The sequence below is a fragment of the Physeter macrocephalus genome, chromosome 7 (genome assembly GCF_002837175.3).
Source record: "Physeter macrocephalus isolate SW-GA chromosome 7, ASM283717v5, whole genome shotgun sequence".
Lineage (NCBI taxonomy): Eukaryota > Metazoa > Chordata > Mammalia > Artiodactyla > Physeteridae > Physeter > Physeter macrocephalus.
In genome coordinates, this window is record NC_041220.1 from 145,427,432 (window position 1) to 145,452,976 (window position 25,545).

Here is a 25,545-nt window from a genome sequence, read left to right on the forward strand (position 1 = left end):
CAGCCCCCAGGCGCGGCCTCACCTGACCCTGTCGCTGCGCCGTCGCTCCGCCGTCGCTCCGGGAGGTGCAGCGGCCTCCCACCGCTCTGCGCCTGCGCCGGCATCCCGGCGCACCCACCTCGGCGCCGCCCGGGGGCCCACGTAGGTCCCGGACTACAACGCGTTGCCCTCAGAAGAATCGCTGGAGATTGCAGCGTTGGAAAGAGCGAGGCCAGATCCTCGCCTGTATGTTCCTCCTCCCCTACGTCCAGCCAAAAGAACCCGCAGAGGGGCAAGTCTAATTCTAACCTCCCTCTCTTCCCGGGTTGGTACCTTCCAGCACAGGAGTTTTGGCGGGAATCGACGCCGCACTCTGGTGCGCAGGCGTGGAGTTGCAGCCCTCGGGCCACGCCCAGATCCCGCGTCTGGGTCTCGCGTGGTTCTCAGGAAGGCTTCGGTTGGGCCTGGGTCTTGCGGCGGCGGCGGCAGCAGCGGCAGAAACTGCTGCAGAGCATGGCCGGCTGGGTGTTCTGTAATCGCTGTTTCCAGCCACCCCAGGGGACGGCATGCTTCAGCCTGACTAACTGCGGCCATGTGTACTGCGATGTCTGCCTGCGCAAAGGTAAGGACGGGGTCAGGGCTTTGAGGGCCCTCGGGCCAGGCCCACACCTGAGCCCCTGTGTTGCGGGGGATGTGTTCCATGGGGCGGGGCTTCCGGGGGAGGGGGCCTTGGGGGAGAGAGTCAGCGGGCCTGGGGTGGGGGGAGAGAGGACCTTCGGAGCAGGGGGCCTTGGGGGAGGGCGGGGCGTGCGGGGGTTGGGGGGCACAGGCTGAGAGGCTCCCGGTCGCGACTCTTGGGCGCCTGCCTGCGGGCTGGGGGGGACAGGGCCTGTAAGGGCCACGGGGAGGGCGGGCAGCGCCCCGGCCGAGTGTCTTAGTTCCGGCACTGTCCCGCCTGCCACGTGGGGTCCGACCTCAGGCTGGTCCCTGTAAGGACAAGCGCAGCCGGAAGCGGGGGGATGCAGAAGTGTGGGAGGAAGGGGGAGGCCTGAGGCGGGAAAGGACTGCGAGGGAGGCCCCGGCCCCGTCTGCGGGCAGCGGGCAGTGACGTGATAGACGTGTATTTTTCTTCTTGTGAAATGTTTTTATTGACGTATAGAGTTTATACAGGAAAAAAGCCTAAATGGAAGCGCAGTGAATTCTCATAAAGTGACCTACCTGTGAAACCAGCTCACAGATTAAGAATCAGAACGTCTCACGCACACACACCCCAGGCCTCCTCAAGGAAAACCACTGTCCTGACTCGTGTTGGTGTCCATCGCCTTGGACTGTTTAACCCCGGTGAGCGGGTGGTCCATCGGGCAGCAGGCTCCCCACCCCCACACACACACCCCGGGTGGCCCCTGCCTGGGCCTCTCGCTGCGGGATCCTCGGTGCACACTTGCCCTTGGTGCCCCTTCCCTGCTGCTCAGACCGACGCCGTGTCCTGGTGTATTTCCCAGCTCGCGGCTGACCCTCGGGCTCTTACAGGCTTTGGCTGTCACAGGTGGTGCTGCAGGCATGTTCATGCTGGGGTCTGGGGGCGAGCACCGTCGCGTGCCCAGGGGTGGGCTGGCTGAGTCTCGGTCTGCGTGGCTGGGGGAAGTGGAACTTGGCGGGCGGCAGGGCTTGGGGAAGAAGCGGCGCCCTGCACAGGGGAGAGGTGTCAGAGCAGGACAGCCGCCCGCGGGGCTGGACAGAAGCAGCGGGCAGGTTGGGCAGACCTGGGTGCAGAAAGGCATCTCGGGTTCCAACGTGTGGAACTCGCCGGGGTTGGCGGTGGGGTTCCCGTGGCCATCCAGGATGCTGCGGGGAGACAGCGGGTTTGAGGTGAGGCTCAGGACCTCACCTTTGGACACGGAGGTTCCAGGGAGAGCCATGCGGGCAGAGACCGAGGGGGGCTGTGAGGACACACGAGGGTCTAGGAGTCCGGGCAGCTGGAGTGCGGCAGGGGGAGGTTAGCGCAGAGAGGAGAGTGGAGATGCTGGGTGACGCGAGGGCTGAAGGCAGGGGATGCAGGAGCCCGTTCTCGCCTGGGGAAAAGCACTTCCTAAAGAAGGTGGGTGGAGACGGGAGGAGGCTGTGAGGGGAAGAGAAAGCAGAAACGTCAAACCGGGCATCCCAGCCCCAGCGCGGTCAGCCAGCACATCGGCATGTGGCCCTGGCCTTAGTGGGTGGGTGACCTGTGTGATGCCGTGGGGATGGTGGGGACAGGCTGGCTCGGGGCTGGGGAGCGCCAGGGAGGGCGTGTGAGTGAGGGCAGGAGCCCTCGGGGCTGTGGCAAGGAGGGGAGGTGAGCACAGGGTGGAGGGTTAGGCCGGCCTGGGCGGCCGTCCGGCCTAAGACAGAGGAAGGAGGCCGTGTGCATCAGCCACCGTGTGCTGCACGGGAGAGAGGTGCGCGAGACGGGCCTCTCCCTCAGCAGACGACACGGGGACTTGTTTGAGGACCCCCCGCGGGGAACTGGGGGGAAATGACCAAGAAAAGCAGAGGTGCGCCCAGCGATGCTGCAGATTCCGCAGTGCCGGATTCCTGCTTCTCAGCCGCGTTGAACTGGGGGCCAGGGGGAGGCAGCCCCGGGTCTGGGCTGCTTTGCTGCCTGGAAGGACCCGTGGCGGGTGGGTGTGGACCAACGGCTGGCCTCCAAGCTGCCTCCTGGAGAAGCCAAGATCAGAGGCTGTGAGGACCAGGCAGGGCCGAACCAGGAGCTGGAAGCGAGGGGGAGCCCTGAGGGCTGCAGGGCCAGCCGGTGGAGGAGGAGCATGTGGAGGCGGGGTCCCACGGGGAGGAGCCCGAGCAAGGGGCGGCCGTGGCCAGGGGCACGACACCTCCGTCCTCAGCCGGCACTGCCTGGCCTGTCTCAGGAGCTCAGTAAACGCCCCGATGCCCGCCCGGTGAGCTGTCCCAGCTGCCACAGGGGCGAGGCCAAGGGGCAGAGCAGAACACTGTAGCTGCCAGGTGGGTGGGAGGAGCTTTTCATTTTGTAGAGTTTAAAGTTTAAGTTATTCCTATAAAATCGGATTGTAAGAAATATCTGGGACTGATCTAAGTTTGTGTTGTTGATCTTTATGGCCACCGTTTTGGAGCATATTTGCAAAACAAGAAAAAAAAGATTGTTACTTATGTAAGTCTTTTCAGCTATGTGCACGCCCACAGGCTTGTCCACTGCAAGTGCTGTAATCCTGTCTGCTTTTGCAAGAAGGTCTGCATTTATATGTATTTAAAAGCACTACTCACTATAATAGAGTAAAATTTGCTTTCTATTATAGGTAAAAGAGATGAATGCTTGATTTGTAAAGTTCCATGTCGTACAGTTCTGCTTTCGAAACGTGTAAGTTGAAATCTGTAGTATCTGAAAGTTAATCACAGTGTTTCTTTTTAAATGTGACATTCAATTTTTAGTCATTTGCGGTGTCTAAAACTTCTGTTTGTTTTGCTACATGCAGTAGGAGATCTTAGAAGCTTTCTGCATAAAGTCCAATAGCGTGGTTCTGAATACCTTGCACAACTTTCTCCTTAGCCAGAGCCTGGCCCCATTAGGAGGTGTAGTGCTCCTGGGAACAGAAATCGGGTGCCTGTGTTTCTTCAGTACAACACCAGCTCCTCAGGAAGGTGGCAGAGTTTGGTTTTCCTGGGGTCATTTCCAATTAAGAGGGCTGAGGAAAAGTCGGTGAAGTTGATTCCTTCACATTTAGGGTCTAAGATGTGTATTTGATCTGATGTTTAATCTATAAAAATTGCTTTTCTGATTACAAATATAATATAAAATTACACAAAACTCAAATATGACAGAAAATCATAACAGAGAATGTGAAAGTCCCCCAGATCCTACTTCCTGAAGAGGATGACAGCCAGGAGTGTGGATCCTTTTCTGGGTGTTAGTGTGATTTATCTTTTATAGGGTGTTTCCCAGTTGACACTGCATTTTCTAAAGTGTACACACCCACGTTCTCTAAAAGTGATTGCATGGTATGACAGTATTTTCCTATTGGTAAACCTTTGGGGTTTTTCAGTTTTTTTCTATTTCAAACAATCTTACAGTTAACCTTTTTTTTTTTTAACCATAGTTCCGCATACTTGTAAGACTATTTCTAGATCATAAATTCCTAGAAGTGGGAAAGCGAAGGCTTTCTGTTGGGGTCTCCGTGCGTGTGGAGTGCAATCACTCCCCCCTCTTCTGTCCCATTTGGGGACTCCGTCCGTATTTCCCCTCAGGAAGGCCCTGGGCCCTAACTACAGTGAGGTATCACCTCACACTGGTCAGAATGGCCGTCATCAAAAAATCTACAAACAATAAATGCTGGAGAGGGTGTGGAGAAAAGGGAACCCTCCTACACTGTTGGTGGGAATGTAAATTGATACAGCCACTATGGAGAACAGCATGGAGGCTCCTTAAAAACTAAAAACAGAACTACCATATGACCCAGCAGTCCCACTATTGGGCATATACCCAGAGACAACCATAATTCAGAAAGACTTATGTGGCTTCCCTGGTGGCGCAGTGGTTAAGAATCCACCTGCCAGTGCAGGGGACACAGGTTCGAGCCCTGGTCCGGGAAAATCCCACATGCTGTAGAGTAACTAAGCCCGTGCGCCACAACTACTGAGCCTGTGCTCTAGAACCCGCAAGGCCACGGCTGCTGAGCCCGTGTGCTACAACTACTGAAGCCCGCACGCCTAGAGCCCGTGCTCTGCAACAAGAGAAGCCGTCGCGATGGGAAGACCGCGCACCGCAACAAAGAGTAGCCCCCGCTCACTGCAACTGGAGAAGAGCCCTCACGGAGCAACGAAGACCCAGTGCAGCCAAAAATAAATTAAATTAATTAATTAAAAAAAAAAGACACATGCACCCCAGTGTTCATAGCAGCACTATTTACAATAGCCAGGACATGGAAGCAACCTAAATGTCCATCAACAGAGGAATGGATAAAGAAGATGTGGTACATATATACAATGGAATATTACTCAGCCATAAAAAGGAATGAAATCGGGTCACTTGTAGAGACGTGGATGGACCTAGAGACAGTCATACAGAGTGAAGTAAGTCAGAAAGAGAAAACCAAATTTCGTATGTTAATGCATATATGTGGAATCTAGAAAAATGATATAAACGATCTTATTTGTAAAGCAGAAATAGAGACACAGACGTAGAGAACAAATGTATGGATACCAAGGGGGAAGGGGGTGGGGTGGGAGGAACTGGGAGATTGGGACTGACACATATATGCTATTGTTACTATATATAAAATAGACAGCTGATGGGAACACATTGTATAGCACAGGGAACTCAATGCACTGTAGTGTCCTAAATGGTGGGGATATATGTATACATTGGCTGATTTATTTTGCTGCGCAGTAGAAGCTAACACAACATTGTAAAGCAACTATACTCCAATAAAAATAAATTTTTAAAAAAAGAAAGGAAGGCCCTGGGCCCTGACAGGTCAGTGCTGACACCCTCGCCTCCCTCCTGGCCCATGGAGGTCTTTGTGTAGGACCGGGTTCTCTGTGGGCGTCAGTCTGGTCTCCACTCACTGGGGCCCCTGCCCCTAGTGTGTAGGCCTCACCCAGGCCCTCAGGGGAGGCGTGGCTTCTGTCCTATTTCCCTTGGAAGACGGGGCTTGAGGCGTTGGGTGCTGTCCAGGGTCTCGGATAGAGGCCAAGTGCGGGGCTCACGTGCACGTGGAGCCCTTGCCATGGGCCCCCTGCCCTCCTGGCGCCCTGCTCAGCCCTCCTCCAAGCTGGCAGTGGATTCTGGAGCCGCTTCTCCTGCAGCCGCCCCTCCACAGGGTCCTCCAGAAGCTCCTTGGGGGCCCTGGCCCTTCTAGTGCATTTCCTAGTTTCTAGCTTGGATCGTGCTTTCCCTAAGTGCTGTGTTACTGTCATTTCAGCAGAGTTGGGGAGGGGCTGGGCCCATACGCTTGGTACAGACTGGGAGGGGCCCAGGCTCCTGGTCTCATCGGCCTGTGTGTGTCCTTGTCCCGGCCCTTCTGTGTCTCTCGTGCTGCTGTGGCCGGGTGGTGGGTGAGGGCAGGAGGCAGGTGTATCTGCACAAGGAGTGTACATGGGCAGGTGCCAGTTCGTAAACCTGAACTTTTCATGTTTGCTTTTAAAATAACTCAACACGGGGCTTCCCTGGTGGCGCAGTGGTTAAGAATCCTCCTGCCAATGCAGGGGACATGGGTTCGAGCCCTGGTCCAGGAAGATCCCACATGCCGTGGAACAACTAAGCCCATGTGCCACGACTACCGAACCTGCACTCTAGAGCCCGCGAGCCACAACTCCTGAGCCCGTGCGCCACAACTAGTGAGCCTGCGCTCTAGAGCCTGCGAGCCACAACTGCTGAGCCTGCGTGCTACAACTACTGAAGCCTGCGCACCTAGAGCCCACGTGCCACAGCTACTGAGCCCGTGAACCACAACTACTGAGCCCTTGCGCCACAACTACCGAGCCTGCGCTCTAGAGCCCATGAGCCACAACTCCTGAGCCTGCGAGCCACAAGTACTGAAGCCCCCATACCTAGAGCCTGCGTGCCACAGCCGCTGAGCCCACGTGCCAAAACTACCAAGCCCGTGCTCCACAATTAGAGAAAGCCCACGCACAACAACGAACACCCAACGCAGCCAAACATAAATAATAAATTTATTTTTAAAAATAAACAAATAACACGTACTTGTGAGCAGTTTGAAGTCGTGCCCATCACTCTTCCCACTTCTGATTTCACTGTTTCCTTTCTACGCGGCTCCCCCCAGCCTCCTGGAGCCCCTCAGCACTGCCCTTGGTTCTCGAGGAGGTGGCAGCGTCCCTCACCTGCGCCGTGGAGTACTCGGTGCCCCTTGGACGCAGCCGTGGCGTCCTTGTGGCTGAGTCTGGGCCCTGAAGCGCGTAGAGCCCTGGCCCGTGGAGGCAGTGGCGGTGGAAGCAGCCTTTTCTCTTTCAGACGGACTCCGACATCCAGGCCCTCTTCATGGGCATAGACGGCCTGTGCAGGAAGTACGCAAGGGAGACGTCCCAGGTGAGTCCTCGGCTTTGCCCTCAGCCCTTGGAGACTTGGTGTTGTGAGACCAGTCCACTGTGGACACACGGTCGGCGAGTGTCTCCCACCCCCACTGTGGCGAAGCCGTGCGCTCTGTCCCGTGGTCTCTGTGCCTTTGCTGGGTGTCAGGACACAGTGGTCGCTTGGTCAGGACGCCCCACTGAGCCTCATGATTCGGGGACAGACCTTAGATCTGGGCTCTGGAGGGTGGGGCTGGGGCTGTCTGCACTCCAGGCGGTGGGCTGCTTTGTGACGCTGTCCTCTCCTGAGGGTCACTTGTGCAGCCCTTGCCCACCCTGTGGCCCCCGTGGCATCCGTGCCTGCCCGACCCTCCTCCTCGTCACCGTGCACGTCCCCCCTTTGCTGCTTCACACGCTCGCCCCCGTGCCCAGCCTCTAATGCTGTGTACCTGTGCCCTCCTCACGTTCCTCCCTGGACGTCACTGCACAGCCTGTGGTCCCCCCGGCTGTCCTTCTGTTAAAGGCGCAACCCCCACTGTTGGCCGCCGGCCACCTGCCCTCGGAGGCCGTGTGGAGGAGCGGCCAGGAGCCGCCTGAGGCCAAGGCCCTTCCCTGGGGCAGCGCCGCTCGCCCAACCGTTCTTGCCCTGTCCGAACCTGCACTCTAGAGCCCGCGAGCCACAACTCCTGAGCCCGTGCGCCACAACTAGTGAGCCTGCGCTCTAGAGCCTGCGAGCCACAACTGCTGAGCCTGCGTGCTACAACTACTGAAGCCTGCGCACCTAGAGCCCACGTGCCACAGCTACTGAGCCCGTGAACCACAACTACTGAGCCCTTGCGCCACAACTACCGAGCCTGCGCTCTAGAGCCCATGAGCCACAACTCCTGAGCCTGCGAGCCACAAGTACTGAAGCCCCCATACCTAGAGCCTGCGTGCCACAGCCACTGAGCCCACGTGCCAAAACTACCGAGCCCGTGCTCCACAATTAGAGAAAGCCCACGCACAACAACGAACACCCAACGCAGCCAAACATAAATAATAAATTTATTTTTAAAAATAAACAAATAACACGTACTTGTGAGCAGTTTGAAGTCGTGCCCATCACTCTTCCCACTTCTGATTTCACTGTTTCCTTTCTACGCGGCTCCCCCCAGCCTCCTGGAGCCCCTCAGCACTGCCCTTGGTTCTCGAGGAGGTGGCAGCGTCCCTCACCTGCGCCGTGGAGTACTCGGTGCCCCTTGGACGCAGCCGTGGCGTCCTTGTGGCTGAGTCTGGGCCCTGAAGCGCGTAGAGCCCTGGCCCGTGGAGGCAGTGGCGGTGGAAGCAGCCTTTTCTCTTTCAGACGGACTCCGACATCCAGGCCCTCTTCATGGGCATAGACGGCCTGTGCAGGAAGTACGCAAGGGAGACGTCCCAGGTGAGTCCTCGGCTTTGCCCTCAGCCCTTGGAGACTTGGTGTTGTGAGACCAGTCCACTGTGGACACACGGTCGGCGAGTGTCTCCCACCCCCACTGTGGCGAAGCCGTGCGCTCTGTCCCGTGGTCTCTGTGCCTTTGCTGGGTGTCAGGACACAGTGGTCGCTTGGTCAGGACGCCCCACTGAGCCTCATGATTCGGGGACAGACCTTAGATCTGGGCTCTGGAGGGTGGGGCTGGGGCTGTCTGCACTCCAGGCGGTGGGCTGCTTTGTGACGCTGTCCTCTCCTGAGGGTCACTTGTGCAGCCCTTGCCCACCCTGTGGCCCCCGTGGCATCCGTGCCTGCCCGACCCTCCTCCTCGTCACCGTGCACGTCCCCCCTTTGCTGCTTCACACGCTCGCCCCCGTGCCCAGCCTCTAATGCTGTGTACCTGTGCCCTCCTCACGTTCCTCCCTGGACGTCACTGCACAGCCTGTGGTCCCCCCGGCTGTCCTTCTGTTAAAGGCGCAACCCCCACTGTTGGCCGCCGGCCACCTGCCCTCGGAGGCCGTGTGGAGGAGCGGCCAGGAGCCGCCTGAGGCCAAGGCCCTTCCCTGGGGCAGCGCCGCTCGCCCAACCGTTCTTGCCCTGTGGCCTGCATGTCTGGAGGCCGTGGTCAGCCGGCCCGCCAAGACCATCCCCTCCCCTGGGAGGCTGCTCTCTGGCTCCGACGTGGCCAGAAGCACCGGTGGGGCCATGGCTGTCCCCCATCATCCTGGGACTGCTCCCAGGGGGACGCAGGGGTGCCCCAGGACTCAGCATCAGCACGAGGTGAGTGCTGGGGTCGGGGGTCGGGGACTGCCCGCATCGCCCCTTTTGCAGTGGGACCCTCGTTCGGGCCGGGTCCCCGGGGCCAGAGCTGCCTGTGTTGGGAGGTACACGGGTAGCCCTGCGCCTGGAGGAGTCTCACCGAGGGCAGCCCAGCACGGGGCCTGGGGCCGCCCCTCCATCTCAGGCCGCACGCCCCCGGCATGGGGGTGCCGCCCAGCGGCCTTGGGTGCGCCACCTGGTGGTTACATGCCCGTCTCAAGTGCGGAGCGGCCACACGACAGAGGACGTTGCAGCTCGCCCTGCGTGCTGGCCCGTTGGGTTTGCTCTTGCTTTAAATGAATTTAATAAACATCTTAAATTTCTCAGTATTAGTTTCTCGCAGGGTAAATGTTGGCAGGTAAGACCCGTGTAACAGCCTCTGCGGGTCCTCGGCGACCCGAGGAGTGTGCAGCCGGCCTGGGACCAGGGCTGTGGGCGCGTGGGTGCGGGCCCTGGGCGTGCCAGGGCAGGGGCAGAGCCAGGCCAGTTCCTGCACCGGAACTGCCCATTCACCCTCCCGGTCTCGGTCTGCCCCTGAAACCTCCTTCCTCTGACGCCTCGGCCCCGGGGCTGGAGGTGGGAAGCAGGGCAGCGGGCTGGGCAGCGCCTCCTGAGCCCTCGGCACGGACGCCCGCGGGCTGTGCTGCTCCCAGGCCCACGACCCCACCCGAGGGCCCCGCGCTCCTCCGGCCCCGTCCTCCTGCCGCCCGCCGGGCACCAGCGCGGAGCGGCTGTGCGGGTCAGCCCCTCCTTGGTTTCTGCGCAGAGCCGGCCCGGCCGCCGTCCGGCGCGGCCTCTAGGTTCGTGTGGCCTCAGCAGGCCTCGCCTGGGTCTCAACCCAGATGGGGACTCATTTTGTCGCGTTGGAACCGTCTGACCCCTGCCCAGGCCACAGCGCTCAGCCTCGGGCGCCCCAGCCAGTGCAGATGGCGTGTGGCCGCAGGGTCCGGGCCGCCCCCGAGCCCGCATGAGCCTTGCGCGCTCAGTGGGGCTGCTCTCGCCTGCCGCTCAGGCGCCCCACCAGCCGGCCCCTCTCTCAGGGCCAGCTTTGCCCGTGGCCTCGCCCCTGCTGTGGCCTCACCTGTCCTGTGGCGTCTGTATCAGCCACGGGGGGCCTGCACGCTTGTCCTCACCAAGGTCCTCATTCAGAAATGGCCTGCCAGGGTCGAGATAGCCACTGGCCTGTCCACAGGCCTTGCTGAGCCCCAGTGCCTGCGAGGCGGGGTCCCATGTGCCAGCTGGAGCGTAGCCCGCTCCCAGCCGCTCCAGAACAGCCCGGGGCTGCTCCCAGAGGCGGTGCTGTCTGTGTCTCAGTTTGGGCCCTGCACCGAGACACGAGGTCAGGGGTCAGCGCGGGACATTAGTCTCTCGCCGCAGGCGTAGGACACACGGAGGAGTGAGCTGCGGAGACAGGTGACCGTCACTGTGTCTTGCTGAAGGTGATTGGGGAAGGCGGCTTGAGAACTGTCTGTACAAACCCCCTCCCAGCTGTGCACGGCCCCGCCTCAGTCGGGAACCCGACGGCCCTGCCTCAGTGCCCTGCACGCTGTGAGGAAAAGGCACCCGGTCACGGGCTGACGGGGGCTTCACCTCGCCCAGAGTGAGGACCCAGGAGTCTGCCTGCTGGGCCCGGGGGCAGCAGGACTTGAGAACCGTTGGCGCGGTCCAGAGCCTTTCTGGGACAGGGCCTCGCGAATCATGAGGACTTGTGCAAGGGCGGCATTGGGGTCCCCTTGGGGCACCCCTTCCACGGGCTGACGCTCTGGGCAGAACCTGTGTCCGTCGACCCTCCCCTGGGTGGAGACACGCGTCCCTGGTCTCATGGAGCGGGGGGCTCGCTGGAGCACTGTGGAGCATGTCCCCTGACCCAAGGGCTCTGAATCCCTCAGAAGATGGAGGAGCCAGGAGGCCAGGAGACTCTGAAGAGGGTGTTTGTCCCTCCTGGCCACAGCCCCGCCCTCTGGAGGTGGCCTGGCCTGTAGATGGGTGGGCTGGGCCAGCCTCCTTTCCACGGACGGAGTTTTCTCCCTCAGTTTGGACCAGAGCACTGAGCCCCAGGGAAAAGGCCACCGTCCCTGGATGTTTGCACGCATGTAGGCAGATTCCCGGCGGGGAGTGAAGTGGGTGATGCGTTTATACGGTGTGGACTTCAAATCCCAGTTTGCCCAGCACCGGGTTCTGCCGTGTGGCAGCTGTGCGCAGACGGCGACAAGAATTAGGTTTAAGCAATTCAATTCAGTGTTTTGAGAGAGTGGGCGGCGGCGTCTGAAACTCCAGTGGTGAGGATAGCTCTCTCTCCCCTCGAGGAAGTCACAGTCGCCGTTTTCTCATGTGCGTGGCACCCTCAGGGGCTGGTCCGGGCTCTGGGCACCACAGACGTGGAGGTTGGGGCTCATATAATGGAGGACCAGGGATGGTGCTGGTTCCAGGCACTACTGGCCCTGGATGTCCAGTCAGGGTCACTGGGCTCCTGGAATGGCACGGCCCTGCCTGTCTGCCTGGTGGCGTTCTTGCCCGGCGCAGGCCCAGTCGGGGTGGCAGGTCGGGTTCCTGGTTGGTCTGTCTGGTCAGGAGGCCGTCTGTGATCCAGTTGCTGTTGCCTGAGCAACAGCACATGGTGATGGACCCTTGTGGAATGTGTCCCGTCCCATGGCCTGGGCCCCGAGGGCCACTGAAGCCACACGGAAGAGAGGCACAGCAGCCCTCATGCCCACACGACCCTCACGTGGAACCCGTGGCCCTCGCTGCCTCTGGGTGGCGTGCGCCTGGCCGTGACCATCCGCTCAGCCCGGGCTCTGCCGGCATCTGCTCCGGCTGCCAGGCAGCAGCGGGGCCACGTCTTGGGAAGAGCTGGCGGCTGCAGGAAGTCCCCGGCGGCCTCTGCGGCAGCCACCACGCGCGCATGAGCAGCTGACACGTGTTGTCTTTGCAGGTTTCAGAATTTCAAGAAAAGCACAGGAGGAGACTGTTAGCCTTCTATGGAGAAAAGGTAACTCCAGTTGACTGGCAGCGAGAGCAGCGGTCGCGTCTCCCAGCGCTTATTTCCCACACACCTGATGACCTGGACTTGGTGCGCGTTCACTCATAAATAGCGTGAGGGCCGCTGCCACGTAACTCACGTTCTGATTTGTGCTTTAAGAAGTTGAGGATCCACGTGTTCCGTCTAAACTGTTGCTTGGTGTAGCGCACGTGGTAACTGGAAGTCGTTCAATTGTGTTTAGATTTCTCAGTTGGAGGAGTCCCTCAGGAAGGCAGCGCTGAGGATGGAGCGGCTGCAGAGGTGAGTCCCCGGGGCGCGAGGGCGGCGGCGGGCCTTCTGTCGTGACTGCTCGTCTGTCTCGGCCCCGTCGTAACCGAGGGCGCAGAGGAAAGAGCACCTCCGTTGGCTAGGAGCTTCCGTCAGAGCAAAAACGCAGGGAGCTGGAGGGGAGGAGAGGGAGACAAAAAAGAAGAAGTTTTAAAAACATGAGTGGTTCCCCTTGGGGGGCCCCCCAGTGATTCCTGGGGTGACGAGAGGGGGGCCTGGGAGGCGAGTGAACCCCGCCTGCAGTTCCCCGGAGAGCGCGTGCAGCACACCCGTTCCCTGTGGCAGCCCTGGGCCCGGTGGCCCCCGGGGGTCAGTATGGCACCACCCGTGTTCAGCCACGTTCTCGGTTTTATGAGACACGATATGAACGCAACGGATGTTCAGAAGTCCCAATTTGGGGGCCACAGGTTAACCTGCGGGGTTGCTGTCTGCCCAACGGGCAGCTGAGGGCAGCCTGGGCACCCAGGGGCCACCAGCCGGAGTCGGAGCTGGGCGCCTACCAGTGTGGACTCAGCCTCATCTGGGGTGAAAAGGCCTCCACCCACCCGCCTTCGTCATGGGGCATGAGCTGCCGGTGCTGCCTGTGAAGGCGTGTTTGGGGTCAGCGAGCTGCGGGCCAGCGCAGTGGCAGAGGAGGCCTCTCCCTTCCCTGAAGGACTGACTGCGGGGAAACAGCGCGGCCGAGACCTCCTGTGGCCGGCAAGGCCTGACCCTGACACGGGGACGAGAGGCCCCCGGGCCAGTCCCTGGGATCTGTCCTCCTTGGTGTGCAGTTTGCTTTCTTTCTGTGGAATCATGTCTCTGCTTAATTCTGGAAAGTTTCCAGCCCTTACCTTTCCCATTTTCCCTGTGTGGCTTTGTCCCCACCTGGTGTCTGCCCCTGGCGACCTGCTCCTTCAAACTCCGGCACCCGCAGCGCCCACCCCGCCCCACGCGCACTACGCCTTCTCCCGCGTCTGTCCGGCCCTCGGGCTCACCCTTCCAGCCCGGCCGTGGCCACTTTTGGTGCCGTATTCTCGCTCTGCCTCACAGGCACTTTGTTGGTGTCTTCAGGGTCCAAATCTGCCTGTTTCCCTCTGGCTCCAAGTGGAGCGTCCCTGGCGCGGTGGGTTCCGTGCCAGGCCCACCCGCTGACCGCTCTCCGTGCACCACGTGGCCTGCGGCTCCCTCTGGGGGGAGCCTGTGCCCCCCACGCGGCACCCTTGCCCCAGACCACTCCTGCCCGGGTCTGCCCCGCCAAGCACGGCGTGGTGTCGCCGCTGCTGACCCTGTCACAGGGCCTGTCTCGGGGGAGCCTTGGACACTCGCCCTCCCCGCACGCACAGCGTGGCACCCAGTTTGTTCCACTGAGTCACTTGGAAGCAGGAGTGAGTGCCCTTCAGGGAGCTGGGCCGCAGCACGGCCAGTGCCCCCGCTGGTCAGTGGGCCGCTCGGCAGGCCTTTATTGAGCGCCTGCTGTGTTCTCAGCACTGTCTTGGGCTCTGGCGAGTCAGAGGGATCCCTCCATTCCTGTGGGGTGCAGCCAGGCGTGTGCAGTAACTAAAGCTGTGGAGGGTGCCGGGGGGCAGTGCCACGGAGAACAGAGGCTGTTTCTGTTTTCTTTACCTTCAGGTTGGAAGGAATTACCTGGAAGTAAACGTTTATGGCTCAATTAATGCCTTTTCTCCATCTATTTAGTGTGAGATTGTCACAACAAGCGGCTTTCAGCACAATAAGAAATCCAGCTCCGAGTAAGTAAAGTGATGCCCGGAAGGGGAGGGTTGTGACGAGGTGCGGAGTGGACCCGATTGGCTCCAGCACCAGGTTTCTCGCCACAGCTGCTTCGACAAAGCCCAACGGGCCTCTCTTCCTGCCGCCTGACTCATCAGCCTCTGAAAGGTGTGCACCCCCAGCCCCCAACCCCCGAACGTCAGCGGGCAGTGTTTCAGACGCAGGGGTACGTAGCACAGGCGCCGGCAGCTTGCGCCTGGCTCCGCTTCCATCCCTGTGGCCGCAGGGGTCGGTGGGGGGTGGCCACGTGACCCGGGCTGGCCAGCTGGGTGTCGTCCCCAGGAGCCGCCTCTGACTCCGGGACGAGAGGGACGTGGAGGAAACAGGACGAGAGAGGGGTGGGTGTTTCTCTTGGAAGGTTGGATTGAGCCCACGGGTAGCAGGTGTGATGAGGCGCCCGAGGCCCCGTCAGCCTGGCCGCCCCGCCCCGCCCCAGGCTCGTTGGGAAAGTAGGGAGCAGGCCCTCTTCCCGCCTCCCTGTGCTCCTGCGGGGCTGCCCGGCCACAGCCCACGGCAGCCTTTGGGCTGATTAGTTAGGGAACTGCCGTGGGCCGAGCCCTACCTGCGTGAAACGTGCGGGCCGGGCGGGCGGGTGGCCGGAAGTAAGCGCTCCTGCTCCCGGAAGTCCAGCAGGAAGCGGGGGACCCCAGTGACAGCGGCCGGAGGGGGGCAGCCAGCCGGGAGGAGGCCACGCGGGGACCTTCTGGGGCAGGCGGCGGGGGGGGAGACGGGAGGGCTCGCTTGGGCCAGACGGCGGGGGCTTCCGTGTCCTTGGGTGGGTGCACGGTGGTGTGCAGGCCTCGCTGACCACGGCGGGGCTGTGATCACCGAGCTCGCCTGGTGCTCAGCAGCTGCAGGAAGGAGAGCCGCCCGCGGGGCCTCGTGTGCTTTTGTTACTTGGTCGTAACCGGGCCGTGACCGTGTTTCACTGTCTGTAACAGGGTGGAGTCCATGGAAGTTGACCTCACGCCCTCCCCGAGGAGAAAGGTGAGCGCGCCTGCCCTCCGCGTGCCTGGTTCCCAGATGCTTCGCGTGGATGGTTTTCTCTCACCAATGACCTTCGAGCACGCCAGCTCCGCAGACTCCGGGCGGCCAATCTCCAGGCGGCTCCCAGGAGGGACCTGGCAGGAGGCTGGGGCGCAGCCGTGGGGCCACTGGGCTCCGCGGTGGGGGGTGCCCTCCTCCCCCCGCTGGTGTCTGAACTCAGTCCTGCCTGGAGGCCTCGCGCTGCCGTGGTCACCGAGTGCACGACCTGCGAGCTGGATGCCAGCATGTGGGCTGGTTGGCGAGAAGCAGTGCTCATTCCCAGGGAGCCGTCCTGGAAGCAGATGTGGAGGAGCCTGGGCTGCAGGGCTAGGCCGTCAGGGGCGGGTGGGCAGCAGAGCCCCTCTGGGCTCCGGTGGGGAGATGCTTCCCACCCACTACCCCTAGTCAGCCGTCGCCCAGCGCCAGAAGGGGGCGTGGGTGCACCTCCGCCCTGCCCCAGACCTCGGCCGCTCACGGGGCAGTCCCCCCAGCCTGGAGCTCACGGGTCCCTGCCAGCTCGCCTTGGCCCCGGAGCTGGACCGCAAGCCTCGGCCCATGTGTGGCCCCGTTTTGGAGGTTAAGGAACATTCCAGAGATTAAGGCTGACGGCTCAGCGATGGTGTGTCTCTGGGCGGCACATTGGAAATGGTGCCTTGGGACCAGAACGCCACAAACTGATTTGAGATTCCAAAGTGAGGTTCTAGACCAACATCTATGCGGGCTTGGGTGGACCCTCGTGGACCTGTGTCACCATCTCAGCACTCACCCCTCGCGCTGTGGAGCAAACAGGCACGGCCACGTTCCAGGAAAACCATCAGCCACAGGCTGTGGCTGCCAGAACGGGACGCGCGTTTTCAGGGGAAACTTGTCCACCCGGTGGCCCACCTCCCGGACACCCCGTCAGCCCTGGGGTGGGTGTGCGCACACCTCTGTGCAGGAGCTGCCCTGAAACCCCGAGCGGGGCAGGGAGGCGTCTCCTGGAAACGCCAAGACCCCCCCAGGAGGTCCCGCAGACGGCATGGCTGGGCCCACGCTCCTTGAGGTGACCCCGGAAGGAGTCTGGTGGTCTTGGCGAGGGAGGTCCTGGAGGAGGAGAGCGGGATCCTGCCCCCCTCCCACCCTCCGGCACCGGGCTGGGTCCTAGGAGGGAGGGAGAGGCAGAGCCTGCGAGCAGAGAGGGACCCGCCTGTGAGGTTCCGCGTGGGGATTTGGACCGTGGATGCTCGAGGGCTAGCTCGGCAGGTGCCGGTTACCCGGAGGGTTGACCCACGTGTATAGCGAGGACGTGCTTGAGCCCGTGAGCCCGTGGGGAGGCGGCGCTGCGGGCAGCAGGCGGGGGCCGCCCGGTCATCCGCTCCAGGATGTGGCCTCCAGTGAGGACGTGGCCCCGCGGAACCCCGAGGGGCCGCACACGCGCACGGCCCCACCACGCCTTCCTGGCACGGGGCCTGGGCCTCTCCAGAACGCCCGTTCTCTGGCGGCAGGAGCTCCCCGTGGAGTGAGGTGTGTGGAGGAGGCCGTGACGCAGCGTGTCAATCACGTCCCACAAGCCAGCCCGGTTGCACTATGGGGACTTGGTGGCTGATGGGCCGGTGGAGGGCAGGGGACCCACCCCAGAATGCAGCCCAGGGTTGGGCCCCTCCCTGGCCCTGGCTGCCCTGGTCGGGTGTGGTCCCGCTCTGCCACATCGGCCCAACCACCTGGCCGTCCACGCCGAGACGTGCTTGCAGCCGAGCCCGGGGTGACCGTTGAAATCCTGAGGGCAGCCGAGTACGGCCGCCAACGACCCAAATCCTCGACAGCAGCTCCCAGGCGCGCTCGAAGAAGCGGGTCCTGTGGGGGCCTGTCTCGGCACCTCCGCTCCCTGGAGCTGCTGCGCCCGCGCCCTCCCCCGGTCTGGGCCGCGGCCAGCGCTCACCTGCGTCACAGCCGCCATCCTGGACACTCCGCATCTTTAAACTCTTCCTGCTTCGCCTGTTCCTGCAGCCTCCCCCAGATAGGTGCTAACCCGGCAGGAGCGATTTCGTCTCCGCCCGTTGATAACTTTTCAGAGTTGGCCTGTGCTGGACGCTCGTGGCCTGACACGTAGGACGGGCCGGAGGTGGGAGGAGGGGCGGGGCCGGTGCACAGGCGGCCGCAGAGGGTCCGGGGAGGGTGGCCGAGCTGGAGGGAGGCTCTGAACGCAGCCGAGAAACGGCAGCAGGAAGGGCTGTGAGGTCAGGCCCAGCTCGCCACGAGCCACGTTAAAGCCACGGCAGCAACGGGGCGAGGGCACCCTGAGCAGTGAGCGTCCGCAAGCCAGCCCTGCCGTTCTCGCAGACCCTGGAGAGGCCCTCGCCTTGGGCGCGAGCCTGGAGTGGGGGGGCAGGGGAGGGAGGCCCGAGGAGGGGGGGAGCCACTCCGGAGGGTGGGCGCCAGCCTGCCAGGCAGTGCGGCGCTGTTTGCAAGGCGTTCGAGGGTGGGGGCCGGTCCCTCCAAGGTCAGAGTCTTGCCAGCAGGCATGAGCCGGAGGCAGGGCCGGGGTGGGGACGTTTGCAGAGAGTGCCCTGAAACGAGGCCACCGCCGAGCTGGCGGGGAGGCCGCCTGACAGGAGCAAAGGGCCGTCGTGGGCGCGGGAGCTGGGAAGGTGGGCCCAGGGAGGGCGCAGGTGGGGCGGTGGCTGAGTCTAGGGCCCCGGGAAGGGCCAGGACGGGCTGCGGAGATGAAGAGACAGGCACAGAAGCAGCGCCAGGCCTGGGTTCCTGGCAGCGTCTGTGTGCCCCGCCCCAGGTCCCACCGCGCAGTTACAGTTAGAGGGGCGGCTCCGGGGGCAGAGCGGGTGGGGTGGGGCGCCGCCCGGCGAATGCTGCCGTGCGCATGGCGTGGAGCAGGCCTGGCGCCGGGCACTGCCCGCCAGCCCTAGCCATGCCCGTCGGCATCTGGATTTCAAGGTGACAAGACGCTCCCCAAATGAGGATTTACTCAGGACTTTGAAATTCCTAATGTCAGCCAAGAAGTTGGGTTACTTTTCTCTTCTGAGACTCTTAAAAGCACTCAGTGGACCCTTCGTCCACTCACCACCGTGGGCCCTACCCACTTGGCCGCGTTCCCGCCCAGGACGAGGTCAGACAGGAGTTTCTCAGGCAGCTGAGACTAAGGAGCTGTGTTCTTAGCTAATGAGGAGATTGCTTCCTCCTGAGTGACAGCTCTGGAGCGTTACCAATTGTTTTCTTCTTAAACCTAGCGTGAGGTCGCCCCTGGCCTGGCAAGGATCTCTCTGCTCAGTCCGCCGCGGGATGGACGCATGGGTAAGTGGAGACCCGCCACCTTACCCCGGTCCACACGTGCCGAAGGACTTACCCGGTGGGTGTGGGTCCGTGTGGAGGCACGTTTCCCCCAGAACGGGCCCCTCCTGGGTCCATCTAGGGCACCTGTGGGTCCCCACCTGACCCGGCACAGGGGAGGCGGGCCTTCGTGGCCTGTCTCCTAGGCTTTGAACAGGAATCCTAGGACCTGCTGTGCTTACTGGTGCTTGCTGGAGTGGCTGCTGGGTGAGCATCCGGGCCCTTCTCCGGGGGGTCCGCGTGAGCCTGCCCGCCTGCCCAAAGCACTAGGCTCTGGCGCACGCCCCATCCTCCACCCCAAGTCCCTCCCTCACCAAACTCAGGCCAAGTCCCTGGAAGTTTCCTCGGTGTCATCGTGGAAATGTTTACATTTGAGATAAATGCTTATTCATTCTTAATCGTCAGCTCCTCTGTTTTCTTTCTTGCCCTTGCTTCTTGCATCTCCGTCCTTAGATTCATTTTCTTCTTGCTGGAGTTGAGATTCTGATAGTTGCCTCTGAGGTGTGGGTTTTCTGAGCCACGTCTGTCTAGGGCCTCTTGGTGCCGCCCTTGCGCCTGAGCACCTGGCTGGGCTTGATTTGCTTCTGCACTTTGGCATCTCTGCTGCGCCTCCCCTCCCCTCCTCCCCTCCCCTCCCCTCCCCTCCCCTCCGTGGACGCTGTGCTCCCCGCCTCAGCTCACAGGTCAGGCCTGTGTCTTCCTGTCTCCCTGCCCTGCCCTCCCCTGGTGCCCCAGGCCATCTGTCACTCCAGGGCCCTTACCTCTCGTGCTGCCCACCTCCATCCTCCTGGGCAGCTGGAGTGTCCGCCCATCGGGGTTCCCTTGGTTTTGGAGGTGGCGTTTCCCCTGGGCGCTGGGGTGTCCTGTGGGCGTCAGCGTCCTCTCCGCCCTCGTGCCCGGCCCAGTGTCCCCGCCTTGTGCCCCCACCGTCGTGCTGCCGTGCGGGTGTGGGTTTCAGGTCAATGTCTGCAGGCCGGCCTGCGGGGCAGGGCCCGGCGCTGGGAGCATCTTTCCCTCAGGAACCGGGGGTCTGGCAGATATTGAACGTAGTTTCCTGTGCTGTTACGGTAGGACCTTGTTGTTTATTTATTCTATCGATATTTTGTAACAACCTGAAATGGAAAAGCATCTGAAAAAGAATATATATATATGTGTAACTGAATCACGTGGCTGTACACTTGAAACTAGCGCAGCGTTGTAAATTAACTATACTTCAGTTTTTAAAAAACAAAAATGCAGTTTAAAAGAGGCATGGAAATACTTACACTGAAAAGCATTTAGAAGGCAGCACGGGCAGGCGAGCAGAAAAGAGAATGAGGCGCAGACAGTAAATAGCAGAATGGCAGGCGCAGGTGCACGCCAGCCGCCCGGTACCGTGAGCAGCCGGCCACACCAGTGAAGAGATGCCCCGCCTGCTCCCCACGAGAGGCGTGCTTGAACTACAGCAGCGCAGACACGTTCCAAGTGAAAGGACACCGTGCGTGTGGCAGCCAGGTGAGGGCTGGGCTGCAGCACGCGTATCAGAGAAACAGACCAGGACGAGGACTGTTGTGGAGACCGGGGGCAGGAGGAACACCTCGTGGTAACAGGGCGTCAGGGAAGCACAGCAACTGGAAACGTTTATACACCTGACGGCAGAGCAGGTACACGGAGCAAAAGCTGCCAGTGGAGAAGATCCGACCACCCAGTCGGGGGGCTCGGTGCTCTCCCCTCAGAGGTGGAAAGCTGTGAGGGACGCAGGAACGAAAAAGACGCGAGACGTGGGGAGCAAAGAGCAAAGTGGACACGCGGACGTAAGCCATGGACGGCATCGGGTATGAGTGTGCAAGAGAGGCAGAGATGTCAGACTGCTGCACGCTGTCTGCAAGGGACACATCTCGGACCCAGAGGCACAAACAGGCTGAGACAAGATGACGTACAGGGTGCATCAAGCAAGCCAGCCAGCACAGAGCTGGAGCAGCTGTCTTCACATCCCACACACAGGTCGTAAGATAGGAAACGTCTCTAGAGACAGAGGGGCGTTCATGATGATTAAAGGTCCATTTATCAGGAAGACATAACCATTAGTGCCAACACGCCACAAAAGAATGTCCCCAAATGCATGAGGCCAGAGTTAAAAAGAGAAATAATTAATTCAACACATGATTTGAGCATTGCAGTAGCCTCCCATCAATAGTTGATGGGACAACTAGACAAGTGATCAGAAAGAAGATAAGAGACTGCTTATCTGACATACGTGATACCACCAGCAACAGCAGAGTGTACAGTCTTTCCAAGTGCAAATGGGACGTTCTCCAGAAAAGATCACACAGTGGGACATAAAACAGGTCCTGATACTTAGGACTGTTCATATGGAGTGTATTTGGGGGCCACAATGGAATTAAATTGGAAATCAACAGAAAAAAAATTCTGAGAATAAAACAAATATTTGGAAATTAAACGACGCAATTATAACTAGCTTATGGATCAAAGAAAAAAACGTCACCAGTAACATCAGAAAGTATCTTGAACTGAGTGGAAGAAAATACAGTGTACCAGATTTATAGGATGCAGGTAAAGCGGAGCTTAGAGGGAAACGTATAACTTAAAATGCTTATATTAGGAAGGAGATCTAAAATCAGTAATCTAAGCTTCCACCTTAAGAAGCTACAAGAGAATAGAGTAGGAATCTACAAAATAGGAAACAAAAACAATAGAGGAAACCAATGGAACCTAAAGTTTATCCTTTGAAAAAATTAGCAAACTCTTGCGTAGACTGACCAAGAAAAAAAGAGAACACAAATTACTAGTATAAGAAATGAAAGAAGGAACATCATTACACATCCTACAGATAATAAAAGGATTACAAGGAATATTATGAACAACTCTGCCAACAAAGTAGATGACTTACATGCAATGGACAAATTCCTAGAAAGAGAGAAAATACCAAAACTACCTCAAGGGCTTCCCTGGTGGCGCAGTGGTTGAGAATCTGCCTGCCAATGCAGGGGCATGGGTTCGGGCCCTGGTCTGGGAGGATCCCACATGCCGCGGAGCAGCTAAGCCTGTGAGCCACAACTACTGAGCCTGCGTGTCTGGAGCTTGTGCTCCGCAACAAGGGAGGCCCCAACAGTGAGAGGCCCGCGCACCGCGATGAAGAGCGGCCCCCGCTCGCCGCAACTAGAGAAAGCCCTCGCGCAGAAACGAAGACCCAACGCAGCCAAAAATAAATAAATAAATAAATAAAAATTAAAAAAAACAAAACAAAAAACTACCTCAAGAGGAAATAGTAAGTCTGGGTAGACCGCTATCAAATAAAGAAGTTGAATTAGTAATTTTAAAATCTTTCCACAAAGAAAAGCCTAATTCTCACTGGCTTCATGGGTGAATTCTTTGAAACATTTAAAGAAGAACTAATACCAGTCCTACATAAACTCTTTCAGAAGGTAGGAGAGGATCAAAAACTTCCCAATTCATTTTATGTCAGTGGTATCTTAATAACACAGCCAAAGGTAACATGAGGAAAAAACTGAACAATGATCTAGATGAATATTGGTGCAGAATTCTTTAACAAAATCCGAGGCAATCAATCTAGCAGCATCTAAAAGGATTTCTATACCGTCACCAGGTGGGGCTTATCTCAGGAACTCAAGGTTATTGACATCTGAAGATCAATTAACTATATTAGTAGAAGGAAATTCCTAAAACACAAGATCTTTACAACAGAAAAAGAATTTGACAAAATTCTGCAACCATTCGTGGTAGAAACTCTTAGGAGACACGCACTAGAAGGGCACTTCCTCAGTCTGATACAGAGCAGCCAAGACCCTAGAGGTGGAACCTTTTCCCTGGGGACCAGGAACAGGGCAAGGATGCCCACAGCCGTCACGTCTACTTGCCTTGTCCTGGAGGCGCTAGCGGAGCAGAAATTAGGCGCATACGTTGGAAAGGAGGAGGTGTAACTATTTTGTAGACAGCTGATCTTGCTGTAGAAGATCCCAAGGGGTCTGTAAGAATACTGTCAAGAATTATAAATGAGCTTGGGAAGGCTACAGGGTGCAAGATCCATATGCAAAACTCCGTTGTAATTCTGTATACTGACAACTAACAGTCCAAAATTGAACGTAGCTGATTGATCATAACTGTCGAGGTTTCCTTCTGGACTTTCTGTTCTGTCAATGAGTATATTCCATCTTTCCTTTCATAATTGCCACATTGTTAGGATTACTTGTGCTTTACGGTTAAGTTTTGAGATCAGACACTTTGTTCTTAATTTACCAAAGTAATCTTGGCTCTTCTAAGGGCGTTGCATATCCATATGAATCTTAAGATCCACTTGTCAGATTCTACCAAAAAAGCCTGCCGGGGGTTGATAGCAGCTCATCGGTTTGGGGAGAGTTGCTCTCTCAACACTCCTGCGTCTTCCAGTTCGTAGACCTGACGTGTCAGCCTCTCCGCTTACCGGCCCCTGATTGACCCGAGGAATCGTCGTTTTCAGTGTGTGGGTTTTAGGCGTTATCCATGAACTGGTACCCAAATAGTGAGTTATCTTGATAGTGGAATTTTCTTTAATTTCAGATTGGGTACAGTTTGCGTGGGGCGTCTTTTCCTTCCTGGCTTTCGCCTGATTGTGTCTTTGAACCCAAAGTGTGCATCTTGTGGACACTGTGTGGTTGGATCCTGCTTGTAATCTCTGCCTCCGACTGGAGCGTTTAGTCCATTGAGTCAGCGTAGTTATTAATAGGTTTGGATTGATGTCTGCCTCTTTGCCATGTTTTGGGGATTTTTTATTTATCTGTATCTCCTTAACTGCCTTCTTTGGCATTAACTATTTTTAGTGCCCCGTGTCCCCTCAGAGCTGTGACCGCATTCGGAGTCGGGGGTCTCTAGGAGGTCAGCACCGTCCTGAGGGTGGGACCTAATCTGATAGGATTCGTGTCCTCCCGAGAGACGGCACACGTGCGGAGAGGTCTCGTGCGGACGCGGCAGGAAGGCACCGTCTGCAGGCAGGAAGCAGGAGCCACTGGATCACCAGGAGTCCGACCTGCCGGCACGTTGAACTGGGACTCCGGCCTCGGGGACTGTGAGAAAGAAACGTCTGTTGCAGCCCCAGCCTGCGGTGGTGGCGTGGCAGCCAGAGCGGACCGGGAGACCCGACCTGCCTGCCTTGATACTGACGCTGTCTCGTTGGTTTCTCGCCTCGGGGGTAGCCTCGTGCCTCTTATCAGCCACCCACCTGGATTCTGGTCAAACGCAGCAGCTTTGCCCGTGCAGTCCGTCTCCTCATTGCTTTGTGATGCTTTGTTTCTGTGTAGCCACTTAGGTTACATAGAACCCCAGCGATACGGCCTGTAATGACTTCCCTTGCAGAAACTCAGGTGTCCTAGAGATCAGGGGAGGAAGCAAAAGCGCACGCCCCTCACGCTTGTCAGGTGTCTGGACCCACTTCCTTCCCGTGGAAGCAAGTGCTTGTCGGTGGGTATTCCTTTCAGACCCAGGTACCGTTTTGTTGCGGGGCAGTTTGGCCAGCTGTGAGCCCTCTCTGGTGTTGTCACCTTTGAACGACGATGTCTTCATTTTGAGGCTGATCTCACTGGGAAGAGAATTCTCAGGTGCCCGTTCTTAGCACTTTGCGGGGTCGTCCTGCTGCCTCTGGCCCCTCCTTTGTTTCTGGTGAGGAGTCGCCGCCCTCAGCCGCGTCCTCGTGTGTGATGAGTCGCTTTTCCCCTTTGCTCTGAAGACTGTCTCTGCCCTTTGCTCACTGTGGCTTTGAGGACTTTTCGAATTCGTCAAGTGTGAGCCCTCTGACCTCACCCTTCTCTTCCAGGGTGACCGTGGCTGCTCTGCGGGTCTGTGCGGGCCGGCGCGCGGGCACCTCTCAGGCAGGGCAGCCTCTCTGTGCTCCGTCTCTGCTCTGCACGCAGCAAAGCTGTGCCCTCCCGGCTCCCTCAGGGTCACCCCCGGCCGTGCCCGTCCTCCTGCTCTCAGCCCCGGCGCAGAGGCGCAGGTGCACAGGGGCCCGCTCACGGCCCGGGCGAGGAAGCCCCCTTCCCAGGCAGGCGGCTGGCGGTGTCCGGGCACGGATGCTGTCGTCCGTCTTACACGACGTCCTAAAGTGGCCCGGTGTCGTGCTCGGTCTTGGGGAGGGGCTTCGCGGATTTCGGCTCCATCCAGCTGCAGGCCCCTTCTCGCGAACGCTGCCCGGGTGGGTAGAGCCGCCGCGGGTGCCTCAGCCTCGCTCTCCTGCCCGTCCCTCCCACGAGCTTGGGCCCGAGGCCGACCCATTCCCACGTCTCGCGCCACCCACCCGTCAGTGCCCAGGTCTCGTCCACAGGACGCAGCCGGTCTACCTGGCAGCACAGGGACACGAGCGTCCCCACATTCTCGACCTGGAAACTTACCCTCTTTAAATGTCAACGTGGTTTCCATTTAAATTTGCAATGGAAATCTTTCCAAATGCATTGAATCCCACCGCTTTCCTGAACAGAAACCCGGCCCTGACTTGGATGTGTCCTGCTGGCCGCGGAGCCTCATCCGGTCATTGGCTTTCAGTCAGGCTGTAGCACCGGCCCTGGGGGCGGCTCCTCGGTGCGGCCCGGGCCTCCTGCGGCGCCCGGGGTCACCGCCCTCAGGACCGAGACCTGCCGCGGCCCGTGGTTCTCAGGCAGGACCCGAAAGGCCCCCTACTGAGGGCCTGGCACCCGCTGTTCCTGTGGGCAGGGCGCTGCCCGCACGACCCGTGAGTTGTTGACTTCTGAGGCCTCGGTGGCCTCAGCTGTGTTGGTAACCGTTGTCCCCATGAAGTCCTGTAAAGCGTGTGTGAGAAACTGCTGCTGCGGGCCCTCGTGGGGTCGGGCGC

At 59.4% G+C, this 25,545-nt stretch overlaps 1 protein-coding gene across 1 annotated transcript; it reads left to right on the top strand.

The window, feature by feature from the left end:
• The first annotated feature begins 492 nt into the window (after positions 1-492).
• RNF212 (ring finger protein 212) lies at positions 493-25,376 on the top strand. Its single transcript, XM_028492576.1, has 12 exons — positions 493-601; positions 3,288-3,349; positions 6,959-7,033; positions 12,213-12,269; positions 12,502-12,560; positions 14,265-14,317; positions 14,405-14,465; positions 15,299-15,344; positions 18,608-18,671; positions 19,460-19,652; positions 24,514-24,568; positions 25,239-25,376. The coding sequence occupies exons 1-12, from the start codon at positions 493-495 to the stop codon at positions 25,374-25,376; spliced, it is 972 nt and encodes a 323-aa protein (XP_028348377.1).
• The last annotated feature ends 169 nt before the right edge of the window (positions 25,377-25,545 follow it).